We start from the raw sequence: 24,995 nt of genomic DNA, 5'->3' as shown, positions 1-24,995 counted from the left end.
TTGTAGTTACCGTCAATGGGCTGTAATGTCATGAAAAAATGTCATGTTCAGGACAGTGCACTGGACACAGTCCAACTTACGCACTGATAAGACCCAAACACCCTCCTCTCTAGCAAAATAAAAAAACATAATGCTTTTAGTTGCTAAAGTCACTTGTATGAAAGGAAACACAGGCATATTTGTATCCTTTTAATGCTATATATTTGCTTTGAGTAAGTGCTTATAAACACAGCCCATAGCTGGGAAATGTTTATATGGGCGGAACTTAGGTTTTACTTTCCACTGTCAGCAAGACTTTTTGTTTTGTTTTACAACCGAACATTCTGACTCAAAGGACTGAGGAGCTTCTGAGAAGACACTGGTGACTCTTCTGGATCCCTAGGGGAAAATATTCATCACAATGACGGCGAAAATAGGCTTACTTCTGAATCTCCTGCTGACCTTGTTGACAGGTAAGACCTGATCACGACTGCTTCATCATACAGGCTGAATAATGTGTTTTCTTTTTAGTAAAAAAGTTTATATAGAATATAATATTCATTGTGTTGCTTTGCATCTTTTCAATCTTTATTGCCCAACATTAATCAAAAAGTAGTCAAATGTAATAAGTTACATCGTTTTAATTGATTAATTAAGATAGTTACATTACTTATTACATTTCTAACTGGATAACTAATCTACTACATTTCAAAAATAATTTTCCATCAATGTAAATTCAGACTATATGTGGTGTTAAATTTTCAGCTTTCAAAGTGTGGCTAATCATCACCTCATCTACATCTATTCTTATTAAATTGATAGTCCTGCAAGAATATGCTAATAAGTAACTATACTTTCCTCCAGTATTTCCATTTTAAACTACCAAATTTCAGGGAAACATACTGTAGTGTTTACTCAACATTAATGTGACAGATGTAATTACTAGTTACTTTTTAGATTCAGACTCTGGTAAATGGTAAATGGACTGCTCCGACCACTCAGGGTGCTTTTTGCACTACGTGTCACATTCACCCATTCACACACACATTCACACACTGGTGGCCGAGTCCACCTGCTACTCAGTAACCATTCACACGCACTCACACACCAATGGAACAGCCATCAGGAGCAATTTGGGGTTCAGTATCTTTCCCAAGGATTCTTTGACATGCCTGAAAGAGCCGGGGATCAAACTGCCCATCTTGACTAAACTACTGAACCTTATATAAAGTAGGCTAGGCTATTAAAACTAGCTCCAGCTCCACCAACTACAACAGTTAAATGCTTATTACACATTGTTGCATCAGTAACAACAAGCCTAATAGTATTACACTGACTTTAACTTTTGCTGTTAATACCTCTGTACTTTAAGTATGGGTTTTAGTAGGAGTTTTACATTGTTGTCATGGTATTTTTACCAGCGTCTTGAAAAGTCTTGAAAAATAATGAAAACAGAAACAAACACAACGTTATGTGCGATATTAATTCTTGGCCATGTACACTGATAATAGGCCTAATAATCAATCCTGAAGTGTTGTTGTCTCCTTGAAGTTGCCAGGCAACCAGAGAAACTCAAATATTTTGTAACATTTGGACAGAGCTGAGCCACTGTTTCCCTCTTTTTCCAGTCTTTCTACTAAGCTCACCATGTCCTGACTGCAGCTTCATATTTATCATACATAATTATCTAGATTTTTACCACCATTTATTCACACCTGAGCAGCACTGACAGTGTTAATAGAGTCCCGTAGTACACAGGTAACAGTGTATCTTACCTTTTGTGAAACAATACAGCGCTGTATGACGTTTCTTGCAGGCTGACCCGGAAATTAGCGCTGCATTAGTTCCCTTGTCAAAAAACAAATGTTATTTTTCAGTTGGATTATTGCAGAAAATGAGCTCTTTGTTAAATAAACATTGATTATACTTACACATTTTCGTGAGCAAGATAATCTCCACAAAACCATCGTTATGATTTTTGAAGCATAAATGTAATCACCAAAAATAAAAAAGCTAACGTTAGGCTATAAACCAGAACAAGTGTGTATTATTGGTTACTGTTTATGCCACTTATTATGCTTCTGTGCATTGATAACTTTTTTATATATATATGATATCTGACTGGGGAAGGTCACATATAAAGATATACATATATATATACTTTATATAAGCTAGAAAAAGCTTTCAATTGGTTGCCTGCTGTTGAAAATGCCTGGCCCATTGATATTTTCTGGTTTTAAAATCTGGCCCAGTTGAATTTATAATTTAGCAGCACTGCAGTAGATCATCGTCTCATAATGGGTGTCAGTTTCAGCAAAAATGTGAATGAATTCTCTTATACTCTTATCTGGACCCAAGTCATGTTAATTATTATATTGCTAGTTATTTTTCTTCTATAATCCTGTTAAGTACTGATAAAAATATGATATCAATCTTAATAAATGCATGTATTTAATAGATAATTTTAGGCCTTATTGCCCCTACTGGTTTGATTGTGAAACAGGTATTACATCACATTCTATCTGATATTAAAAAGTCTTAATTTAATATTGAAAATTGAATTTGGTGGACACTGCAGACACCCTGTTTACTTACATTTAATAATAAGAGGAATGACAATAGAGTCAGTGTAATGTGACAGGAACAAGACTCTATAATAAAAGAACAGGCAATAAAATATCTTAAGGAACAGATCCTCAGTTTCCAAAGATTGACAGAGGTCACCAACAATTTGAATATTCGTAATATAAGAAAAGCTGACATGTTGAATAAAAAATGTTTCCAGTGTTGTTACAGTTTAGCTGTTATAATAATGTGCACATTCAAACTACCAGTCCTACATTGTGAAATATCCATGCGATTATGAAATGTGTCAAATAGCATGAACTCAGCATCATTAGTGCTGAGTACTTCTGCAGAAACCGATTAACTTGCCTTTAAAAGGACATTACAAGACCAATAAGGAATTGGGAAATGGGATGTGGTCAGTTTGTAACGTAGTATTGTAGTTATGTCACATGAGTTCACAGTACAGAGTGATGCAGGAATGACTCCTGAAACCTGAAAATGAATTTTAGCACTCATGGTTTCCTCGTCTCAAAGTCAGTAGATTTTTTTGAATGGGTTTTTAGTTAGATGCTTGAAATAAGGTCTGCGGTTAACACAAGCTTAAGAGACTGCCGTGTTTTGTTCTACAACATAAAATCCATAAGCAAATACCCCATTCGTGAATTTTGAAACCTACATGTCCTAAAAAAAGGCGGTTGCCATGGTGACATTGAAGTCTTGCGATTGCATTTATGCTTCAAAAATCATAAAAGTGATGTTCATTTGTGAAGATTATTCTGTTCTTTTCTTGTTCAGAGCTCATTTTCTGCAATAATCCAAAATCCAACTGAAAAATAACATTTGGTTTTTGACGAGGGAACCAGTGCGACGCTATTTTCCGAGTCGGCCTATCACAGCTGACACTAGGTGAGAGGCGGGGTACACCCTGGACAGGTTGCCAGACTATCACAGGGCTGACACATCGAGACAGACAACCATTCATTCTCACATTCACACCTACGGCCAATTTAGAGTCACCAATTAACCTGCATGTCTTTGGACTGTGGGAGGAAGCCGGAGTACCTGGAGAAAACCCATACCGACATGGGGAGAACATGGGGCTCCCTCCTGGGATTGAACAAGGAACCAGCAGTAAAATGTCCATGAACAGATTTTTTTTTTCTCAATATCCACAAACAATTTCATGTTAATTTTGCAAAATATATTAAAATTTACAACACTTGTTCACAGGTGTGTGTCCTCAGAGACCCAGAGACGTAAATGTCAAGGCAGGTGAGATGGTGGCGCTGTACTGCCGCCCTGACAGGAGGAATAATCATGGCGATGCTGGAGTGATCTGGAGAAGTTACACCACCCAGGAGATGAATTTGACCGCCATGTCATCAGCTGAGCAGGCGCAGATGGGCCTGTTGGTTCATGGGAGGAGTCTTGTCATTCTCAGTGCTTCTATAAAGCATCAGGGGAACTACTCGTGCTCTCAGGGGTAAAGTCCAACAAACAATAAACAACATTCCTCTATTACAAGGAGGCAAAATTCTATGAAACCACATCTAAACTGTTTTTATTCCTGAGACTGACATTGACCAAGACTAAAAGGGCCATAAATAGTTGTAAACAGGATTTACTCCAGAGGGATTATTTTGGTTAAGATCACTGATGAATAAGGTTTTACATTAGTAATTTCTAATAGTAGCTTCATCTTAATGAATATAAAGTGCAGATGTTTTATGTAAATGATATATTAGAAAACAGTATTGCTCATATTCTGAAAGCAAGGTTTGTCCTGTGTTCAACAACAGCAGCTTTTATACTCGCAGAGAGCCACTGAACTTGTTGCTTGAGCATTAAAGGGGAACTATGGCCATTTTCAAAATTTGTATGTTATTCCTACGGTCTAAGACAGTCCAAAAATATCAGTAAACATGAACAACTCTCTCCAAAATCCCCAAACTAGAGTGCTTAAACTCAAATCTGTGATGTCATCCAGCATGAAGCTGGAGCTGCTCCATAGACAGTGAACCAGGAGAGATGTCACATGGCACTGAGAGCACCATTTCATTTGATCATTCATTTCCTGTGGAGCAGCTCCAGACTTTATACTTGATGACATCAGATGTTTGAGACTTAATTCTGTGGCTTCTGGCTTTCTTACTTCATGTGGTTCCCCTTTAAAGAGTAAACTAGAGTCTGTTGCAGCACTAGCAGCTCTAGCAGCATGATTATCTGAACCAAATTTCATGGCAGTCCATCTAGAAGTTTCCAGTCCCAAAGACATTTCACTCAAAACCACAAGATTAAAAGTCAGAGAATCACCAGAGTAATTCAGGATGAATCCTGACTTTCTGGGAACACTGAATGTCTGTGCAACACATCTTTTCTCAGCAATCCATCCAGTTTGTCTCTACCAAGGAGATGGACTAGCAGACAGTGCCATCCCTAGAACAATGGCATGATTAAAAGGAGCTCTTACTCTCAGATTTGTCTCTCCATCCAGGCAGTTCTGGTGTGATTTTGTTCTTTGTAGCATGAAACCTTGTCTCACATGAAGAGCCACTGCAGAATGTTTAAAATCTGAATGTGAAACCTTTATATTAACTTTTTCTTTAATGACATGACAGGGACGCCGGCAGCCAGTCCTGGTTCAGGCTGAGAGTTTACACAACACAGAGAGAGGGTGAGGAGATGAGCCAGTACCCTGGAACCTGTTACACACAAGAGGCCTGCACATTGTATTGCCCTGATGTTAATGTCCCTGCTGAAGGTATTCTAAATATTACCAGCAACAGCATAATATGGCGCAAGGTATGTAACTATGAGTGAGAATAAGATTTGATTGAGAAATAAGGAACTGCATCATGCTCAATTTCATGCTTTAAAGCCAAGCTTTATGTTTCATCTTGTAGGTGGGCGAGTCATTGCCAATAGATGGTTACTTCTCACGTGTGGAAGAGAAAGACCAGGGTGCCTACACCTGCACCAGATCTTACCTGTATAATGGTCAAATATATAACAGGACCTTTACTGTGCTGCTTGACATCAAACCAAAGGGTGAGAAAGAGCACTTCTTTCTATTCATATTGATGTTCACAGACTTTAATATGTTTATTTGTGTTACATGTTTCCTGTTTTTGTGGCACAGAAAAATCTGGAACGCCAGTAATACTTTCACCACTCGGTGGTGATGTCTTTCATGTAGATTTAGGTGAGTTATGTGTCCTATTTTGTAGATGCATTCACGTGTATACACACGGCTATTATGACAGGTGAAAGTAACAAAAATTATTTTGAAAAATGTAGGTTATGAAAATGCATGTGAATTGAAAAACTGAGATGTAAACATTGATGTTAAAAAATAGTGATAAATTATCAAGAGATTTGTTTAATTTGTCTACCATTCATCATTCACAACATCCAAGTGGGAAAACACACTGACTAACTGTTGAAGGTTTTGGCTCTCACAGGGAAACTTTGCGGATTTTCAACCAGCTATGTGTCACTGCAGTGTGTGCAGACGAACGGTGTTTCTTTCCTCACCAGAGCTCCCGGCTCATCCGCTGAGGTTATGAGACAATGGGCCCCTAGGCACAGATATGCAAAGGGCCCCACCACCTCTTCTACACAGGAGCAAGACACAAAGACTATGTAGTGGTTTGGGTCTCTTTGTCGTTACACATCATGTAATGGTTTTGCATCTCTATGTGGTCAGTTTGCCTCTCCTTGTGCTGGTTTTGTGTCTCTTTGAAGTCATGTTGTGTCTCTTTTGGCTAGTTTTGACTCGTTCGGTTCTTGTTAATGTCCATTCATCTATCCATTAATTTTCATCCCCTTATCTGAGGCCGAGTTGAGGGGGCAGCAGGCCAAGCAAGGCACCTCAGACGTCCCTCTCCCCAGTAACGTTTTCCAGCTCCTCCTGGGGGACCCCAAGGTGTTCCCAGGCCAAATGATATATGTAATCCCTCCAGTGTGTCTGCCCCAGAGCCACCCCCGCGGGAGCCACCCAGGATCAGATGCCAGAACCACTTCAACTGACCCCTTTGATGCGAAGGAGCAGTGGCTCTACTCCGAGTTCCCTGTGGATGTCCAAGCTCCTCACCCTATCTCTGAGGCCCAATCCCAATACCCCCCCCCCCCCCCCCCTTGTACACTACCCCTTAGCCCTTGGCCCTACCCCTAGCCATTGCCCACTACCCCTTGGCCCTCGAAATGAAGCAACGAGGGGTAGGGGTTGAAATCTTAGGAATTGGGACACACTCACTACGTCACCGCGTTGGTTATCTTCACGCATACGTAACTATTTTAAATAGGAAGCTGCGAGTCTATCTATATTTCCAACCAGCATCTACAATGGAGTCTCTGGTTGAGCTCATCCTACCTATCGCGTTTGCTGTATTCATCATGCTTCGTTTGATCAACGACAGATGGCAGGGGACTTCTGCTAGCTAGCTAGCTAGCTAACTCGCTAACACTACGAGGCAGCATAGTTATACTAGCTGGCGTGTTAACGTAATGTGAAAATCTGACAATTTTGCAGAACAGGACAGATGACAGACGCCAGATAGTGCGAGCTAGCTAGCTAGCTAACAAGTAACCTGACTACAGTAACGTTAACTATGTATGAACTTTTTTCCCCGTCTCTTGCTCGGTGGTAGCCATGGCGACATCTACCCCTCGCTGGCAAGTCAGCATTTGAAATCCCTTGCTCTGAAGGGCTAGTTTCATACCCACTACCCCTCGTTATGCCCCCTACCCCTACATGCAAAAAGGAATTGGGACACCCCTACCCCTAGGGCCAAAGGGTAGGGCTAAGGGGGGGTATTGGGACAGGCCCTAAGGATGAGCCCAGCCACCCCACAGAGGAAACTCATTTTGGCCGATTGTACCTGCGATCTCATTCTTTCCGTCACTACCTAGAGCTCATGACCATACGTGAGGGTTGGGATGTAGATGGACCATTAAATCAAAAGCTTCGCCTTCTGGCTCAGCTCCCTCTTCACCATGACGGTCCAGCGCAGCGCCCGCATCATTGCAAAAACTGCGCCAAACCACCATTCCATCTCACGCTCCATTCTACCCTCACTCGTGAACAAGATCCTGAGATACTTGAACTCCCTTGCTTGAGGCAGTAACTCTCCCCAAACACAGATGGGGCAATCCACCGGTTTCCGGCAGAGAACCATGGCTTCAGATTTGGACTTGTTAATGTGCGTAACATTTTGCTAGTGAAGGCCAGGGGACACCTTGGGCCTCTGGGCCTATGCCCGGTAGCCCTGTTCAGTAATGCAGCCATGGTTGTGAATGATGAATGACAGATGGGGAAAATGATTAAACATGGCTCTGTTTTTATCATATCACAGCTGTTTTAATCAAATAGGGTATGAATTAATTAAATCACATAATAACCTCCATTTGTATCATTCAATTTTTGTACTGCTGCCACTCCTCACAGACTATAGCTTAAAAAAATATAAACTGCGTTAACTCTGCTTTTTCTAGGCTCAACAAAGTTGATTGATTGTGAAGGTGTCATGTATTCAGACTTTGATGGCATGTTCTGGTACAGCGGGGAGTCAATTGTAGAAACAAAAAACAGCTATCCAGTTTTCTACAATACAACACGGTAAAGATTTTGTATGAGAAAAAAAGTGCAAATGTTAAACGCAGCCACATTTACACACATGCACATTATAGCTAACAGTCGTCTTTCTGGATTTTTCTTTTTTCTTTCCTTTTCTTTACAGGGAAAAGAATGCTGGAGAAATAAAGATGACAGCATCTCTTATCTTCAATAAAGTGTCAGAAGTGGATTTATCAAAAAATTACACCTGTAAACTTGCATCTGTGTCTGGACACTCAAGCTCTGTCACCATCACTTTGGCCCAAAAAAGTATGTAAGATGTATGGAATTGCTATTGTATATGTATTATTCCAGAGGTGTTGTGTACGATTTATGATACTAAAGCTTGAACCAGTTCAACTGAACTGTACTTGATAATCACATCTCCAATTAACACACATTTAAATTATGAGGAAGTTTCATCTGCTGTCTGCTACTTTAAATAAATTTTAAGAGTTATTTGTCCTTTATACGCCTACAGCACCTCCTTCCTCCTTCTCCTTGGCTCTCAGCATTCTCTGTGCCGTGGTGGTGGTGGTGATCATTGTAGCAGTTGTTGTTATTGTGAAGCTATCCGGGTCCAAGATCTGGCCTGCTGCACACCACCCATGCAGGCTTTGTGGAGCAGCAGACCCACTTGATCCAAGCCTGAGTCACAATTAAAATATCGTGTCAATGTTTTAGTATAATACATATATATTTAGCTCACACTGAAAGATGAATCACTGCTGTCATACTATGCTTTATATAACAGAAATATATTTTTAAAGAAATAATTTTTTAATGTTTAAATATTTTAAGGTTTTGTTGGGATTTATAATTTACCTTAACACTGTTTTTTAAGATCCTCTACCTCACTGTTTTCCTTCTCATATGTTCTCCATCCTTTCACCTCTGTAACTTTTTTGCCTGCCACTCCATATGTCATAAGAATACAATGCCCTAGTGTAGTGGTGCCCCCTCCTGGTGAGCTCCAGCACTGCAAATATTCCATCTGATCATGAGCTCTTGATGGTTGGACACATCTCATTGAGTGAAAAGCTTCTTTTCACGGCACACATTTTGACTTGACCACATATGTGGTCAAGTCAAAATGTGTGCTGTGACTTTGACTTGACCACATATGTGGTCAAGTCAAAATGTGTGCCGTATATTTCAACCCCTAGGCATATTTTGAATGTGGATAGGGCAAGTATCTTTATCTCTTATTTATTTATATATTTATCCATTAAAAATGATCATTTTACATCATTTTTAGAATTTGTTTCATGTTTTTTTTTTCATTATTTTTTTTTAGCTCAGAACAAGGTGCCTCAACCGTCCCAGGGAGGTGGAATTCTGGGAAAATGCACTCCTTGTACATTCACAAGTTTGGGTAAAGCAAAATATGTGTTCTGAGTTTGTCACTCCACAAAAAAAAGCATAACCACCCAGCCAAAGTTGAGTGATTAAAATAAATGGCAAGAAAATAAGATTAGGTTTCAAGATTGTGAAATAATCAGCAGTATTCTCTGCTGAGACGCTCTTGAAGAACAAGAGCCACTCCAAAGTGACGGACTCTCGTTCAGCAGCTCACGGCAGCTAACATTAACTCAGAGCACACACCTACAGCAGTGAGCAGTAACTGTCTAAAGGTACGTCAGTGATGGTCATTTTGCCTGGGGTTATATGATTGTGGCATTTAACAGTTATTTATTCATGTATGTATTAGACCAGGGGTGTTAACCTCATTTTAGTTCATGGGCCACATACAGCGCAATTTGATCTCATATGGGCCGGACCAGTAAAACCATTGCATAATAATCTCTACATAACAAAGCCTTTAAATATGTACCTCTCTTTTAGTGTAATGAAGTAACATTACAGCCAGCTTACACCCTGAAAACATTGACAATAAATAAATAATCCATAAACAAAATCAATGATGAAGAGCCTGAGTTAAAACCTAAAAGATGACAGAAAAATAAGTGCCATTTCAATAATATGTCTGTTTTTCAGCAAACTCACCCTCAGAGTGCCACTTTGATGCTGTTTCATCGGCAATAAGGTAGCTAGCTAGCTTTCACAGCTGCAATGCCGATCTCTCAACTAAAACTAAAACCAAACTTGTTTCCTCAAACCTGCCGACAATTAAATTTATCTTTCCTCTTAGTTGTCCTTGCAAGTTGTTGCATTTTTACTGTCATGAGTTTGATAGTGGTGCTAAATACAATATTTCTTATGCACTGAAAGGTGCTGCGAGCATACCAAGCTCACTGGCTTCCCATTTACCTCTGTCGGGAAATCAGAGTTAGTTTATTTCGACAAATAGTAATAGTAGTCCATTTAATTGAAAAAGTAGAGTTAATGACTTCTCTGCAATTTTAACTTGAAATTTATTGAGTGGGCCGTTTGGCGGGGGCCGTATGTTTGCCACCCCTGTATTAGACTGAAAGAGCTAAGGGAGCTTGTGGAACGTAGTGAAACCACATTCACACATGGGGTAAGCTAAATGACTCTGATCCGTTAGTAGTAGCATAATTCTATATAGTAGAGGTGGGGTTATGATAGGATGGTGTCTGTGCGTTATAAGATTTCAGGCCCGCCCAGAAAATCCTGGGCACAGGAACTCCACAATGCAAATTGACACTGTTCACAGACACAGTATTTTCTAGCATGTATAATGTATTTAGAAAGAAATGATTAATTCTTCTTGAACAAAATTGTGCCTTTTCACATTTCGGTTACCCTCGAAAAAACTTGATAGCAGCGCTTGATAAATTGTTAGCAGACATGTGTAGTTCTGTTCAGGGATCAAATCATTTTTTTTACTGTCCAAGTAGTCTGTGTGTAATGGAAAGTTATTATGTGTCGATATAAGTGTCCCAGCCAACCCCACTCTTACCCTCTGCGAGTACTGAGTGGAAATGTGAGCTGCCAAATGGAAACGGAAACCTAATTAATTTCCTGCATAAAGGTCATGTTATCATGCAGAGTACCACTCAGTCTGTGAAAGCAGTTAGTGGCTGTGGAGAAGCTTCGTCAAGTCTCTAAAGATAACCCTCAGTGATTTAGTCAGTGAAAAGATTCTCTCAGTTGCATTGTGGGAAGCGTGTAGAATCCATTGTCTTTTTGCATTTGTTTTTTCTACGTGTGCTTTAATTTATCTGTATATGTATATATGTACACATGTATGTATATATATGTGATGTGTATTTATTTTTTTAACTTTTTATCTTTGTATTTCGATACTTGTATGTGCGATATGGATATGTTTTTTTATCTTTATATTTCTATATTTGTAAGTGTATGATGGCACCTTGGGGCTGGGAGAAAGCGCAGTTTCGTTGCCATGTACCATTAAAGATATCTCTGCCGCTATCTGGCTCTTGTGAGTCCCCTGAGTTTATGGAAGTGCAACACTATATTCCCGGACTACTTTAAAGCTTTGAGGTTTTGCCTTGTCACACCTTACTGTAAAATGAAGCTGTGTCCAGTTTGTCTTTTGGTTGTTACAAGTTTACCCAAAGAGCATGTTTAAGTCAATGTACCGGCAACAGTCGTGGACTCAAGCATTATGTTTTCAGGTTGTCCATACGCCCGTCTCATTCTTGTGAATGCAATGTCTCAGGAGCCCCTTGAAAGAATTTGTTGACTTAACGATGAACTGATTTGATTTTTTGTGGTCAGCAGTCAAAGGTCAGAGGCCACTGTGACCTCACAAACATGGTTTTGGCCTTAACTCTAGAATTTATGCGCTAGTCATGACAAAATATCACACAAATGTCCAATATGATAAAGTAATGACATTTTATGTCCAAAAGGTCAATGGTCAACTTTACTGTGACATCCTAATGTTCTGAAAAATCACTTTTCTGGCCATAATTCAACGCCATAAATCAGGAACAAAAGGGAAGACATTTAGTCAGATAGTGAATTGGTGACACTAACTTTGGGTTTCCATCTTGAAACTTTGCTGACATAGTGGTCTTCTGTGCTGTCTGTTTGGAATGCATGTGTTGGAACTGCGGCGACAATTAATGTGACGCTCGTCCTTGAGTTTCACTTTTCATCATTGTGGTTTAACATGATTGGGGAAGGGTTCAGTTCAGCAGAACTGCTTGTGAAGGCTGTGTGACCACAGTGAGATTTTGACGACACTCTTGAATGTTTGGTGTGCAATGCTGCAGGCTGTCATGATGGTGAAAGTGCTTCTGCTCCCTCTGTGTTTCTTCTTTGCATCACTAACAGGTAAGAGAATGGTGTCAAAGGGTAAACATTCAGTGTTACGTGTCATTTGGTTTCATTGGACAGATAGCTAGATAGATAGATAGATAGATAGATAGATAGATAGACAGACCAACAGAGCTTATTTTACTTTATATACTGCTGGGTAGCTTGTGAATTCTGTCCTATAGGAAACAATAAAGTCTTATCTTAACACATAGTGATACATCATAATTTATTTTGTGATTATATTCTGTCGTTATTAATGTGAATCTGCAAAATGACCAGTTACTAAAGTCATCAAATAAATCTAGTGGAGGAAAAAGTACAAGATTTGCCTCTGAAGTTTAAGTAGCAGAAAAGGGAAATGCTCAGAAAAAGTACCTCAAAATTGTACTTGAATAGAGTACTTGTATAAATTTAGATCAAATCATAGATATTAAGCATCATGCAAATATTATATAATTTAAATTCTAAATGCATCAGAACATATCTATCTTAATGCACTGGACTCGTGCTGACTCCCACAAATGACTCATTTTCCGTCAAACTGAAATCACAAGATACCAAAAAATAAGGATGTGGTTAAGAACACAACTTCAACACTTTACAACCGCCAAGCACATGCTGTTTCACCAATGATCAGGGTATGAAATTAACAAAATATTTTGGGGGCAATTTTGGCCCCCACGGTCTAAAAAATGGGGGCATTTTCAAAATGTTTGGGGGCCATCAAAAAATTGTAATTATGTTCTAACAATAAGCATATGAAAAGCAAAACCAACTAAGATAGTGTCTTCACTCTTCAGTAGAAACCACTATAAATGAAATAAATAATGGGTTACATAAACTTATGGTTGCAAAATATCACTCAGATTTCCTATAATTCAACCAGTTTAAATGTGATGATTTAACCATTAATCTACTGATAGCAGTACTAATGTTTCACCACATTACACTTACTTTTACTGTTAAAAAGGCCAAATTACTATACATTCCTTAGATGCAATCCTGGAAGTAAGTTAATTTAAAATTTAACATTCATTCTACCTTAATTTTTCATTAATTTGTCTTTGTGTAGACACAGATCACCCAAGAAATGGTTAATTTATACTTATGGTACAGCAAAGCCCCCTCCCCTTCTCTGTCAGATTACTCTCACGTAATCAGTGCAATCTCGTTGATTATGTCTGGAAAATGAGTTGTAGACGTGACAGTAAATTAATTTAATAAAAATAAAATTATACTTCTTATACTAATTATACTACTAATGTCAGATTGTAATACTGTTAAAAATATAAATACATATAGTTGTTTCAAAAACTTGGGGGCAATTTTGGCCTCCGGAACATGGCTTTTAGGGGCATTCTTGGATAAATTGTGGGCCAAATGGCCTGTGGCCCTTGCTAATTTCTGACACTGCCAATGATCCAGTATGAGGTGTTACCAGAGCAGACGGTAATGATATCCACAAACAAGTTCATGTCAATTTTACAATATACACTCAAATTTACAACACTTGTTCACAGGTGTGTGTCCTCAGAGACCCAAAGACGTAAATGTCAAGGCAGGTGAGATGGTGGCGCTGTACTGCCGCCCTGACAGGAGGAATAATCATGGCGATGCTGGAGTGATCTGGAGAAGTTACACCACCCAGGAGATGAATTTGACCGCCATGTCATCAGCTGAGCAGGTGCAGATGGACCTGTTGGTTCATGGGAGGAGTCTTGTCATTCTCAGTGCTTCTATAAAGCATCAGGGGAACTACTCGTGCTCTCAGGGGTAAAGTCCAACAAACAATAAACAACATTCCTCTATTACAAGGAGGCAAAATTCCATGAAACCACATCTAAACTGTTTTTATTCCTGAGACTGACATTGACCAAGACTAAAAGTGGCATAAATAGTTCGGGCACGTAAACAGGATTTACTCCAGAGGGATTATTTTGGTCAAGATCACTGATGAATAAGGTTTTACATTAGTAATTTCTATCAGTAGCGTAGTGGATAGTGCCGCCGCCCCATGTATAGAGGTGATGCCTCGCTGGAGCGGTTGCGAGTTCGACTCCAGCTTGCAGCCCTTTGCTGCATGTTGTCCCCCCACTCTCTCTCTCTCCCCCATTTCACACACTATCCTGTCCATTAAAGGCAAAAAGCCCAAAAAAATTATCTTTGGCAGTCTATCTAGAAGTTTCCAGTCCCAAAGACATTTCACTCAAAACCACAAGATTAAAAGTCAGAGAATGACCAGAGTCATTAGGATGAATCCTGACTTTCTGGGAACGCTGAATGCCTGTGCAACATTTCTTTTTTCAGCAATCCATCCAGTTTGTCTCTACCAAGGAGATGGACTAGCAGACAGTGCCATCCCTAGAGCAATGGCATGATGAAAAAGAGTTACTTACTCTGAGATTTGTCTCTCCATCCTAGACTCACAAGTCAGTCTTTAGACGCTTTGCTTAACTAAAGACTGATGACTTTCTCCCTGATTTTGTGTTTAGATGGGCGGATACAATTTCAGAGTTTAAAAAACTCCCTACGTTGCAGAACCAATAGTAAATCTGCAGGGCGGTCCTTCGGTGGCTCGCTGAACTCTTGTGCTTGTAAAAATAGTCCCACTAGAAACACGTGTAGCGGTACAAAATGGCTCAGCTGTGCTCGCAGAAAACGCCGTCAAAGTTAGTGGATGTTTGTCGCGTTTGCGGCGATACATTCTCGTCAGCTAAAAGAAACAAACATAATCTTTTACAAGGCCATGACTCATCCGTCCGGCCGGACTATAACGTTAGAGGGAATCGCCTTGTTGTTTACAAATACTTCCGGGTAGAAAACCAGCAGAGCTTTTAGCTGTATATATAGCCTATATATCACATTTTTCAAATCACTGTATCACCGTTTGGACTAATCCGATGTTTGTAAAGTCTATAAACACAATGACTTAACAAACATTACTATTTCTGTGTGCACGTTTAGCTGGGCTAACCGTTAGCTGTTAGCCCTGTTAGCCGTTAGCGGTGTCTGTAATAGGTAATAACTCATTAAACGGTCCGTGAAAAAATATCTTTTCCAGCAGATATCTTAGTTACAACATGATTGAGCTAGCAAAGCAGTTTTGTGTTGCTATGTGTGGTATTTATTCAGTTTTGGGAAATCACGATGTCTAGAAAGCATCAGTGGCTGCAGCTGACAGGGACAGCTAACTGCAGCAGCAAAGCTAACATCAGGACGTCATCTGTTAAAAGCCTCCGGTTGTCGGATATGACATGACACTACTCCAGTTAGCTCAATAATGTTGTAACTAAGACATCCGCTAGAAAAAATATTTTCTTCACGGATGAGCACACATTTGATAAAACGGAGTTAAATATCTCGGCATCCATTTTCAAGCTCTCTGTGTGTTTGTTTCCTTGCGGACGAGAAAAGGAGGAGCACACATTTCCGGGAGGGCGTGTCCTTTTCAAAAATGCAAGAGGCGTTGCTTTGTTGCCGGCCGTTTTCGCCGGTGTGTTAAACACACTTTAGAAAGGAGTGTCCCCAGACTATCAGAAGGCGGAGATCTCTGATTGTCTGGCGAGACTATCTCCATCCAGGCAGTTATGGTGTGATTTTGTTCTTTGTAGCATGAAACCTTGTCTCACATGAAGAGCCACTGCAGAATGTTTAAAATCTGAATGTGAAACCTTTATATGAACTTCTTCTTTGATGACATGACAGCGACGCCGGCAGCCAGTCCTGGTTCATGCTGACAGTTTACACAACACAGAGAGAGGGTGAGGAGATGAGCCAGTACCCTGGAACCTGTTACGCACAAGAGGCCTGCACATTGTATTGCCCTGATGTTAATGTCCCTGCTGAAGGTATTCTAAATATTACCAGTAACGGCATAATATGGCACAAGGTATGTAACTATGAGTGGGAATAAGATTTGATTGAGAAATAAGGAACTGCATCATGCACAGTTTGATTTTACATCATTTCGTGTTTTAAAGCTAAGCTTTATGTTTCATCTTGTAGGTGGGCGAGTCATTGCCAATAGATGGTTACTTCTCACGTGTGAAAGAGAAAGACCAGGGTGCCTACACCTGCACCAGATCTTACCTGTATAATGGTCAAATATATAACAGGACCTTTACTGTGGTGCTTGACGTCAAACCAAAGGGTGAGAAAGAGCACATTTTGTATTTGTATTCATGTGTTGAAAAAAGATATAAAATGTTTTCTCCTTTTTTTGCACAGAAAAAGCGAAATATCCGAGCATCACTAAACCAAACAAGGGTGATTACTTTACTGTAGATTTGGGTGAGCTTCAATGAAGCGTCAAGACACACACTAAGATTTACATACAAGCATTTACTGTCTTTCTGAATTACACTCTGTAGATCTCATGTAAACCCCTGTGTTTCTAGGCTCAACAAAGGTGATTGATTGTGAAGGTGTCATGTATTCAGACTTTGATGGCATGTTCTGGTACAGCGGGGAGCGGTGCGGGGAGTCAGTTGTAAAGAAAAACAACAGCTTTCCAGTTTTCTACAATATAACACGGTAAAGATTTTGTATGAGAAAAAGAGGTTTGGAAGTGCAAATGTTAAATGAGGCCAAATTTACACACATGCACATTATAGCTAACAGTCATCTTTCTGGACTTTTCCTTTTCTTTTCCTTTTCTTTACAGGGAAAAGAATGCTGGAGAAATAAAGATGACAGCATCTCTCGTCTTCAAAAAAGTGTCAGAGGAGGATTTATCAAAAAATTACACCTGTAAACTTGTAGCTGCATCTGGACACTCAAGCTCCGTCACCATCACTTTGGCCCAAAAACGTATGTAAAATGTATTGGTAGAGCTTCGGTTTTAGCTTCGCTGCTATTGTATATGCATTTTTCCAGAGGTGCTGTGTACTATTTACTATACTAAAGCTCCAACCAGTTCAAGTGATGATCCCAGGATGCACTTAATTGTACTTGATAATCACATCTCCAATTAACACACATTTAAATGATGAGGAAGTTTTATCTGCTGTCTGCTACTTTAAATAAATTAAATTTAGTTACTTGTCCTTTATACACCTGCAGCATCTCCTTCCTTCTTCTCCCTGGCTCTCAGCATTCTCTGTGTCGGGGTTGCGATTGTTGTAACAGTTGTTTAGTCTTCAAAAAAGTGATAGAGGAGGATCTATTTAAAAAACAAAAACACATGTAAACTTGAATCTGCATCTAGGACGATGTTTGTGTGTCAAACGTCACCATTGCCTTGACTCAAAAGCGTATGTTGGATGGATGGATAGATTTTTGAGTGGGGCTGCAGTTAATCATTATTGGACAACTATCATTTTTATCATTTTTGGGTTCATGAATTGGAATGATGTCATTTTTAAGTCTATTATGAGTGTTTTAATTAGTAATACATTTATTCTCTCCCTACATTTTCTACAGCTCGCCCTTCTTATGTGTCCCTGGCTGTTGCCTTTGCCAGCATTACGGTGGTGGTGGTTTTGACAGTACTTATCTACGTGAGGTTCAAAATCGACATCACTCTGTTCCTAAGAGACACTCTTGGCTGCCATAGCAGCACCTCAGGTGGGAATCATGTTTTTGGTTTACTAACAACTTGTGTTCAAGGTAACGCTCCACCTGAAGAATAACCATTTGTGTATCAATTACTTACCGTGTTACCTCAAATTCAGGAAGGAAAATGTTTTTCTGTCATGCCTCCACAGTAAACGGAGAATCCAAAAAAGGCAAACATTCATAATGAGCTGAAGTCAACAACTACAAAACTAGGCGGCATTGTGGTGCAGTGGTTAGCATTGTCGCCTCACAGCTAGAGGTTCCTGGTGCAAACCAAGGGTAGGGGAACCCTTCTGTGTGGAGTTTGTATGTTCTCCCCGTGTCAGCGTGGGTTCTTTCCGGGTACTTCCTAACGTCCGTGACATGCAGATTAATTGGTGACTAGGTGTGAATGTGAGTGTGAATAGTTGTCTGTGTCTATGTGTCAGCCCTGTGATAGTCTGGTGACCTGTCCAGGGTGTACCCCGCTTCTCGCCCAATGCCAGCTGGGATAGGCTCCAACCCCCCCGGGGCCCCTTAAGAGGATAAGCGGTTAGAAAATGGATGGATGGATGGCATCACGGTTTTAAAACATGCCAGTATCGGTGTCATGCATGGACAAGTAGCATGTCTAGGCACATGTGTGCATTTTAAGGCCCAGACACACCAACATTGACATCAAAGAACTAGTGGCGATGAAGGCCGATTGTTCACCTCACATCGCCTGTGTCTTAGCCTAAAAGTTGTGCTTGAGCATGCCTCAAAGACCACAGCCAATAGCCAACTAGCACGTATGTTCTGCGTCTGCGTGAGAGGACATAGCTCTCCATACCAGCAGGCAGCAGTCGTCTGTATACGCTGTTCAAAAAGAGAAACCAGAGGACTGGTATGACAGATTCAAGACGCTAGTTAGCCAGTTAGCACATTAACCCTCAGTTTAGTATGTCAGCGCCCTTAACTCTGCTCATGCAGAGCTCATGCACACAAGCATGCACAGACTTGCTCGGAGTGTAGCACTTGTGGGCAGAAGTGTGTTCAACCATACTATTTTAGCAAAAATGCATGTGTTTGGGAAGAACTGAGCATACGACTGGATAAATTAGACTTGGATTATACTGCAGGAGTTGTGTGAAAGTTTCTAAATGAATGTTTTGATAAAAATATTATCAAATCAAAATACACTTCCTTTTTTAAAGGAAATTTTACATTTTCGTACAGTCTCTGTACATTGGTGCAACACTGTAAATTGATTTTGCGTGGTTGAAAAGAACAGGGTTTGGCTTTAGAATCTTACAGGACGCGAACACAGCTCTCTCGGGTGAAAGTCAGCGTTTATTGGACCCATCTGCCTATCCCACTCGGATTTTTGTGGCCTTAACTTTCATCCTTGTCCTGCCGCGTTTCCTCCTGATGCTGTTGGGCGCTGTTAAACTATAACGGCAACTGGCCACATACAGTCAGGTCCATAATTATTTGGACAATGATACAGTTGTCATCATTTTGGCTCTGTACACCACCACAATGGGTTTTAAATGAAACAATGAATACCTGCTTAAAGTGCAGACTCTCAGCTTTCATTTAAGGCTTTTTTCAAAAATGTAGTATGAACCGTGTAGGAATTACAACCATTTCTTCACACAGTCCCCCGACTTTAAGGGCTCATAAGTATTTGGACAAATTAACATAATCATCAATTAAACAGTCAGTTTTAATACTTGGTTGCAAATCCTTTACAGTCAATGACTGCCTGAAGTGTTGGACACATAGACATCACCAGATGCTGGGCTTCTTCCCTGGTGAAGCTCTACCAGCCCTTTACTCTAGCTGTCTGCACTTCCTGCTTGTGTTTTGGGTGTTTTGCCCTCAGTTTTGGCTTCAGCAAGAGAAACGCATGCTCAATTGGATTCAGGTCAGATGATATGACTTGGCCATTACAGAACATTCCACTTCTTTGCCTTAAAAATGTCTTTGGTTGCTTTTTGCAGTATGCTTCAGGTCAATGTCCATCTGCACTGTGAAGCATCGTCCAATGAGTTTTGAAGCATTTGGTTGAATCTGAGCAGATAATGGTGCCCCAAACACTTCAGCTTTCATCCTGCCGCTCTTGTCAGCAGTCACATCATCAATAAATACAAGAGAACCAGTTCCACTGGCAGCCATACATGGCCATGACATAACAGTACCTCCACCATGCTTCACTGATGAGGTGGTGTGCTTTGGATCATGAGCAGTTCCTTCCCTTCTTCCTTCTCTTGTCTTCCCATCATTCTGGTAGTTGATCTTTGTTTTATCTGTCCATAGTATGCTGTTCCACAACTGTACAGGCTTTTTAGATGGTTTTTGACAAACTCTAATCTGGCCTTCCATTTTCAAGGCTAACCAATGGTTTACATCTTGTGATAAACCCTCTGTATTTATTCTAGTGAAGTCTTCTCTTGCTGACAAGAGCAGCAGGATGAAAGCTGAAGTGTTTGGGGCACCATTATCTGCTCAGATTCAACCAAATGCTTCAAAACTCATTGGACGATGCTTCACAGTGCAGATGGACATTGACCTGAAGCATACTGCAGAAGCAACCAAAGACATTTTTAAGACAAAGAAAAGGAATGTTCTGTGATGGTCAAGTCATATCATCTGATCTGAATCCAACTGAGCATGCGTTTCTCTTGCTGAAGCCAAAACTGAGGGCAAAACACCCAAAACACAAGCAGGAAGTGCAGACGGCTGCAGTAAAGGGCTGGCAGAGCATCACCAGGGAAGAAACCCAGCATCTGGTGATGTCTATGTGTCCAACACTTCAGGCAGTCATTGACTGTAAAGGATTTGCAACCAAGTATTAAAACTGACTGTTTAATTGATGATTATGTTAATTTGTCCAAATACTTATGAGCCCTTAAAGTTGGGGGACTGTGAAGAAGAAATGGTTGTAATTCCTTCACGGTTCATACTACATTTTTGAAAAAAGCCTTAAATGAAAGCTGAGAGTCTGCACTTTAAGCAGGTATTCATTGTTTCATTAAAAACCCATTGTGGTGGTGTACACAGCCAAAATGATGACAACTGTATCATTGTCCAAATAATTATGGACCTGACTGTATATGCTGATGTTAAAGGACAGCTTTTTTCGTTGGTTTCTGATGCCACAAGTCACTGCCCAAGCGCCAGATTTCGACGACTTCGGAGTGAGACCTGGCTCTTCTTTCAGGAAGGACATAGCAGTGACAAATCTGTTGTTGTTTTTTGTTGTCTGCTTAGATGGAAAGAGCTATGACGCCTTTTTGATGTGTTACAAGAGCGACACAAAAGCAGGACTAAACGCTCATGACAGAAGATGGCTGGAAAGTGTTTTGGAGGAAGAGTTTGGTTACCGTCTCTGCCTTTATGATCGTGACGTCTTGCCAGGGAAAGGTATGTATTTCAGACATACTTAAAATAAAAATCTACCTCAAAATCCTAAGGAATATAAATAATATTAAATCTGAACTCTGGTTGGTTGCAGCTGTAGTGGAGGCAGTGCTGGACAGTATAGAGCAGAGTCGCACCATGGTTTTGATTCCCACCTCTCCAGATCTCGGTCCAGGCTCTGGCCTGCTGAGTGCAATCCATGCAGCCCTTGTGGAGCGGCAGACTCGCTTGGTTTTCATCAAAACTGAGGCAACAGAAGTGCGGAAATCTGGTTCGTTACCAGAGGCCTTACAGCTTCTTAGCAAAGCTGGAGACTGTGTCACATGGAAAGGCGAAAGCTCCATGCGGTCCTCCTCCTCTTTCTGGAAGCAGCTACGTTATTACCTACCTGCCCCACAGCAGCATGCACCACAAATAAGGCTTTCAACTCAAACGATCTAGGATGTTAACTAGTTTAAAGTGTTGAGCCATGTCAGAATTCATAGCTTATATCTATTTTCAGTATATGACTGAAGACGATAGATTTGTCCCAATTTTATTTGTGTGAGAAGATCGACAATCAGAGTTTAAATGTGTAAACTGTAAACAACTTCCACAAATATAAAGTGCAGAATTAAAGAATTAAAATGTACACATAAAAACTGAATTCACTGGATTTACTCACTTTATTTTAATACATTTCCTGCTATGCTGCTGTGTGTATGCAAGTATTCTATGGGAAACATTAACATACAATTATTTAAATATATGTACTGTCACTGTCATGCTGCTCTTCATCCTCGTTCATTTCCTCTATCACTGCATGTACTGTACCATAAAATGTGTTTCTGTGATGCCCTAAGGCATGTCTGAACTGTATTTCAAAAATAAATTGTATTTTACACCTACATTCATTAATATTTCTTTAATATTAAAATCTACTGAGAATTATGACCAGACTTTTTGTTTTGTCTTTACTAACTGTACTTTTAGCACAATAATACACATACTATATGGCTGAGTCTGTAACCATACTGTGCAATGCAAAGAGACAGACTAGCTGATTTTACATTATTGTAGTAGTATAGTATAGAAGTATAGATATTGCACAGTTTATTGTACCTGAGTGATTAATTGTAAGCAGTAAAAAAAAGTACATATAATAAATAAACAGGCCGAGTGGCAGAATTTACATTATTGCACATATAAAGTATAGATATTTCACAGTTGGTATATTCAGATACAGACATTGCACATGAGTGAAGATTGAAAGACTGACAGAAGTCATGGGGTGATTATTAAAAGTTAAAAGCATGTATCTGTAAAACAGTCTGGTTGATTTTCATATGTGTGGTCTAGTGAGAGCAGTGCTGGTTGTATAGTCTGACAGCAGCAGGAAGGAAGGACCTGCAGTATCTCTCCTTCAAACACTGTAGGTGAAGCAGCCTGTCTCTGGAGATGCTGCCCAGTGCTGACAAAGTGTCCTGCATGGGGTGGGACATGTTGTCCATAAAGAATGATAGCTTGGCTGTCGTCAGTCTTGGAGATCATGTGTCTAAGAAACATGACCTCTGTTTTGGGGTTGCACAAGGGAGCTTGTCGGCCCTGAAACAAAAAGAGAAGTGCTTCTTAACAATCTGTGTAATTTAACTCCCTGGATTAAATCTGAGGTGACAAGTGTTGGTGTGATCCTGATTCAGACCTAAGCTTCAAGTCCCACATTAACAAGGTGACCAAAACATCATTTTTCCACCTTAGAAACACAGCTAAGGTATGACTATTTTTAAATGAATAGGAGGCCAAGATATTGACTCATGCCTTTATTTCAAACCGACTTGACTACTGTGACGCATGTTTTATCGGCTTTACAAAAAACACCACTGAGTGACTTCAGCTCATTCAAAACTCTGCAGCTCGGCTATTAACCAGAGCCAAGAGGAGAGAGCACATCAGGCCAGTCTGAGCTGCTCTGGAGTGACTTCCTGTGACATTTAGAACTGATTTTAAGCCCCTCCTTCTTGTACACAAAGAGATAAATGGACTGGGACCAAGCTATACTGCTAACTACCTTGCTATTTGCCTCCAAGAACACTGCGATGATCTGCTGCTGGTTTACTGGAGGTCCCCAGCGACAGCTGGAAGAAGATCAGGGATGCAGCCTTTGTCAGTTACGCCCCAAAGCTATGGAACACACTACCTATAGATATCAGGGAAGCTAGCTCGCTAAATATTTTTAAAAGAAAGCTAAAAACATTTCTGTTCACTTTTGCCTTTGACTTTCCTGATACAGGTCTGAAAGTCTTTCTTTTTACGCTTCACACTGTTGCAACTCTTAAAATCTTATTGATTTTATGATTTATAGTTTTACAGCTGAGTAATTTAATGAATCAGTTCTGTTTTATGTTCATTCTGTCTATTTTCATGTGAAGCACTCAGTGCTTATACTGCCCTTATTGTAAAGCACTTTGTGCTGCATTTCTCATATGAAAGGTGCTATATGAACTAGAAAAGCAGGTCAGATTTCCCGCCATTTTATGCACTTCGCTTCATTTATGCACTTTGCTTCAACCGATCACCACCAAAATTTATCTTATCATCTGTTCCTTGTCCCATTATCCACCTTTCCTGAAAATTTCATCAAAATCCAGACAGACAAACAGACAAACAGACCATCGCTGGCGAAAACATAACCTCCTTGGCAGAGGTAATAAAGTTTATCATTATTATTATTATCATCCTTTCTCCCACCACCTCCAGCAGGTCAAGAGAGCATCCTGGGACAGAGCTGGCCTTCTTTATCAGTCTGTTGAGTCTCTTACCATCAGCTGTCAAGAAGTTGCTGCCCCAGCAAACCGCTATTTAGAAGATAGCTGATGCCACCACAGAGTCATAGAAGGTCTGCAGGAGTGCCCCCTGTACTCCAAAGGACCTGAGTCTCCTCAGCAGATAGTCTACTCTGTCCTCTCTTGACATATACAGTGTATGTGTATTCTCCCCGTGTCAGCATGGGTTTTCCCCAGGTACTCCTGCTTCCTCCCACAGTCCAAAGACATGCAGGTTGGATTAACTGGTTACCATAAATTGCCCGTGGGTGTAAATGTGAGTGTGCATTTTTGTCTGTCTCTATGTGCTATATATATATATATATATATATATATATATATATATATATATATATATATATATATATATATACATATATATGTGTGTGTGTGTGTGTGTGTGTGTGTGTGTAGTACAGCATGTATTATAACATTATATATGGTAGAGTACAACAATAATTTAGTTTATTGATGTTTATTTATTTGCACATACATGCATGCATAGAAAAGACAGGAGAAAAGAAATTAAAAGTTAAAACATTGTGACATTGTGCAGGAGAGGTGAGAAGCCAAAATGGCTTACGAAGATACCTCCCCTATTAAATAACAACAATCATACATAAAGCAAAGATTAATGAACAAGAGTTCCAGACTGAGAGGTAATTGTAAAAGCTGTACAATTTACAAAAAATGTGTTTACAAGCTGAAATGCATTACAAATAAATCAAAAAATAGTCTTTGCAAATAAGAGTCCTTTTCAGATGTTTCTGGAATAACGATAATGTAGATGATGATGTAGAGATAAAAGTAGGTTGTTCCAAAGATACGGTCCTCTGTATTTCAGTGAAAGTTTTGAGTTAGATGCACATAGTGTATTG

The 24,995-nt window shown here is 40.0% G+C and overlaps 2 protein-coding genes across 3 annotated transcripts; both read left to right on the top strand.

Annotated features, from left to right (window-relative positions):
• Positions 1-64: 64 nt before the first annotated feature.
• Positions 65-11,513, top strand: LOC117259112 (interleukin-1 receptor type 2-like). The gene is made up of 8 exons (XM_033630347.2): positions 65-452; positions 3,778-4,030; positions 5,166-5,349; positions 5,451-5,595; positions 5,687-5,749; positions 8,041-8,164; positions 8,286-8,431; positions 8,643-11,513. Exons 1-8 carry the CDS (start codon positions 401-403, stop codon positions 8,822-8,824), a joined length of 1,149 nt encoding a protein of 382 aa, XP_033486238.1. The 5' UTR covers positions 65-400; the 3' UTR covers positions 8,825-11,513.
• Positions 11,514-12,159: 646 nt separating this feature from the next.
• Positions 12,160-22,246, top strand: LOC117252419 (interleukin-18 receptor 1-like). Of its 2 annotated transcripts, none has more exons than XM_033619292.2 (10): positions 12,160-12,391; positions 13,897-14,149; positions 16,082-16,265; positions 16,382-16,526; positions 16,604-16,642; positions 16,774-16,909; positions 17,040-17,185; positions 17,798-17,941; positions 21,167-21,319; positions 21,411-22,246. In XM_033619292.2, exons 1-10 carry the CDS (start codon positions 12,322-12,324, stop codon positions 21,755-21,757), a joined length of 1,617 nt encoding a protein of 538 aa, XP_033475183.2. In that variant the 5' UTR covers positions 12,160-12,321; the 3' UTR covers positions 21,758-22,246. The 2 variants fall into 2 exon arrangements, with proteins under 2 accessions (XP_033475183.2, XP_033475176.2); XM_033619285.2 differs by having other exon boundaries at positions 12,164-12,391; positions 16,604-16,666.
• Positions 22,247-24,995: the final 2,749 nt, after the last annotated feature.

Source organism: Epinephelus lanceolatus, chromosome 2 (genome assembly GCF_041903045.1).
Source record: "Epinephelus lanceolatus isolate andai-2023 chromosome 2, ASM4190304v1, whole genome shotgun sequence".
In the NCBI taxonomy this organism is placed as follows: Eukaryota; Metazoa; Chordata; class Actinopteri; order Perciformes; family Serranidae; genus Epinephelus; species Epinephelus lanceolatus.
This window is presented reverse-complemented; position numbering and strand designations above follow the sequence as displayed.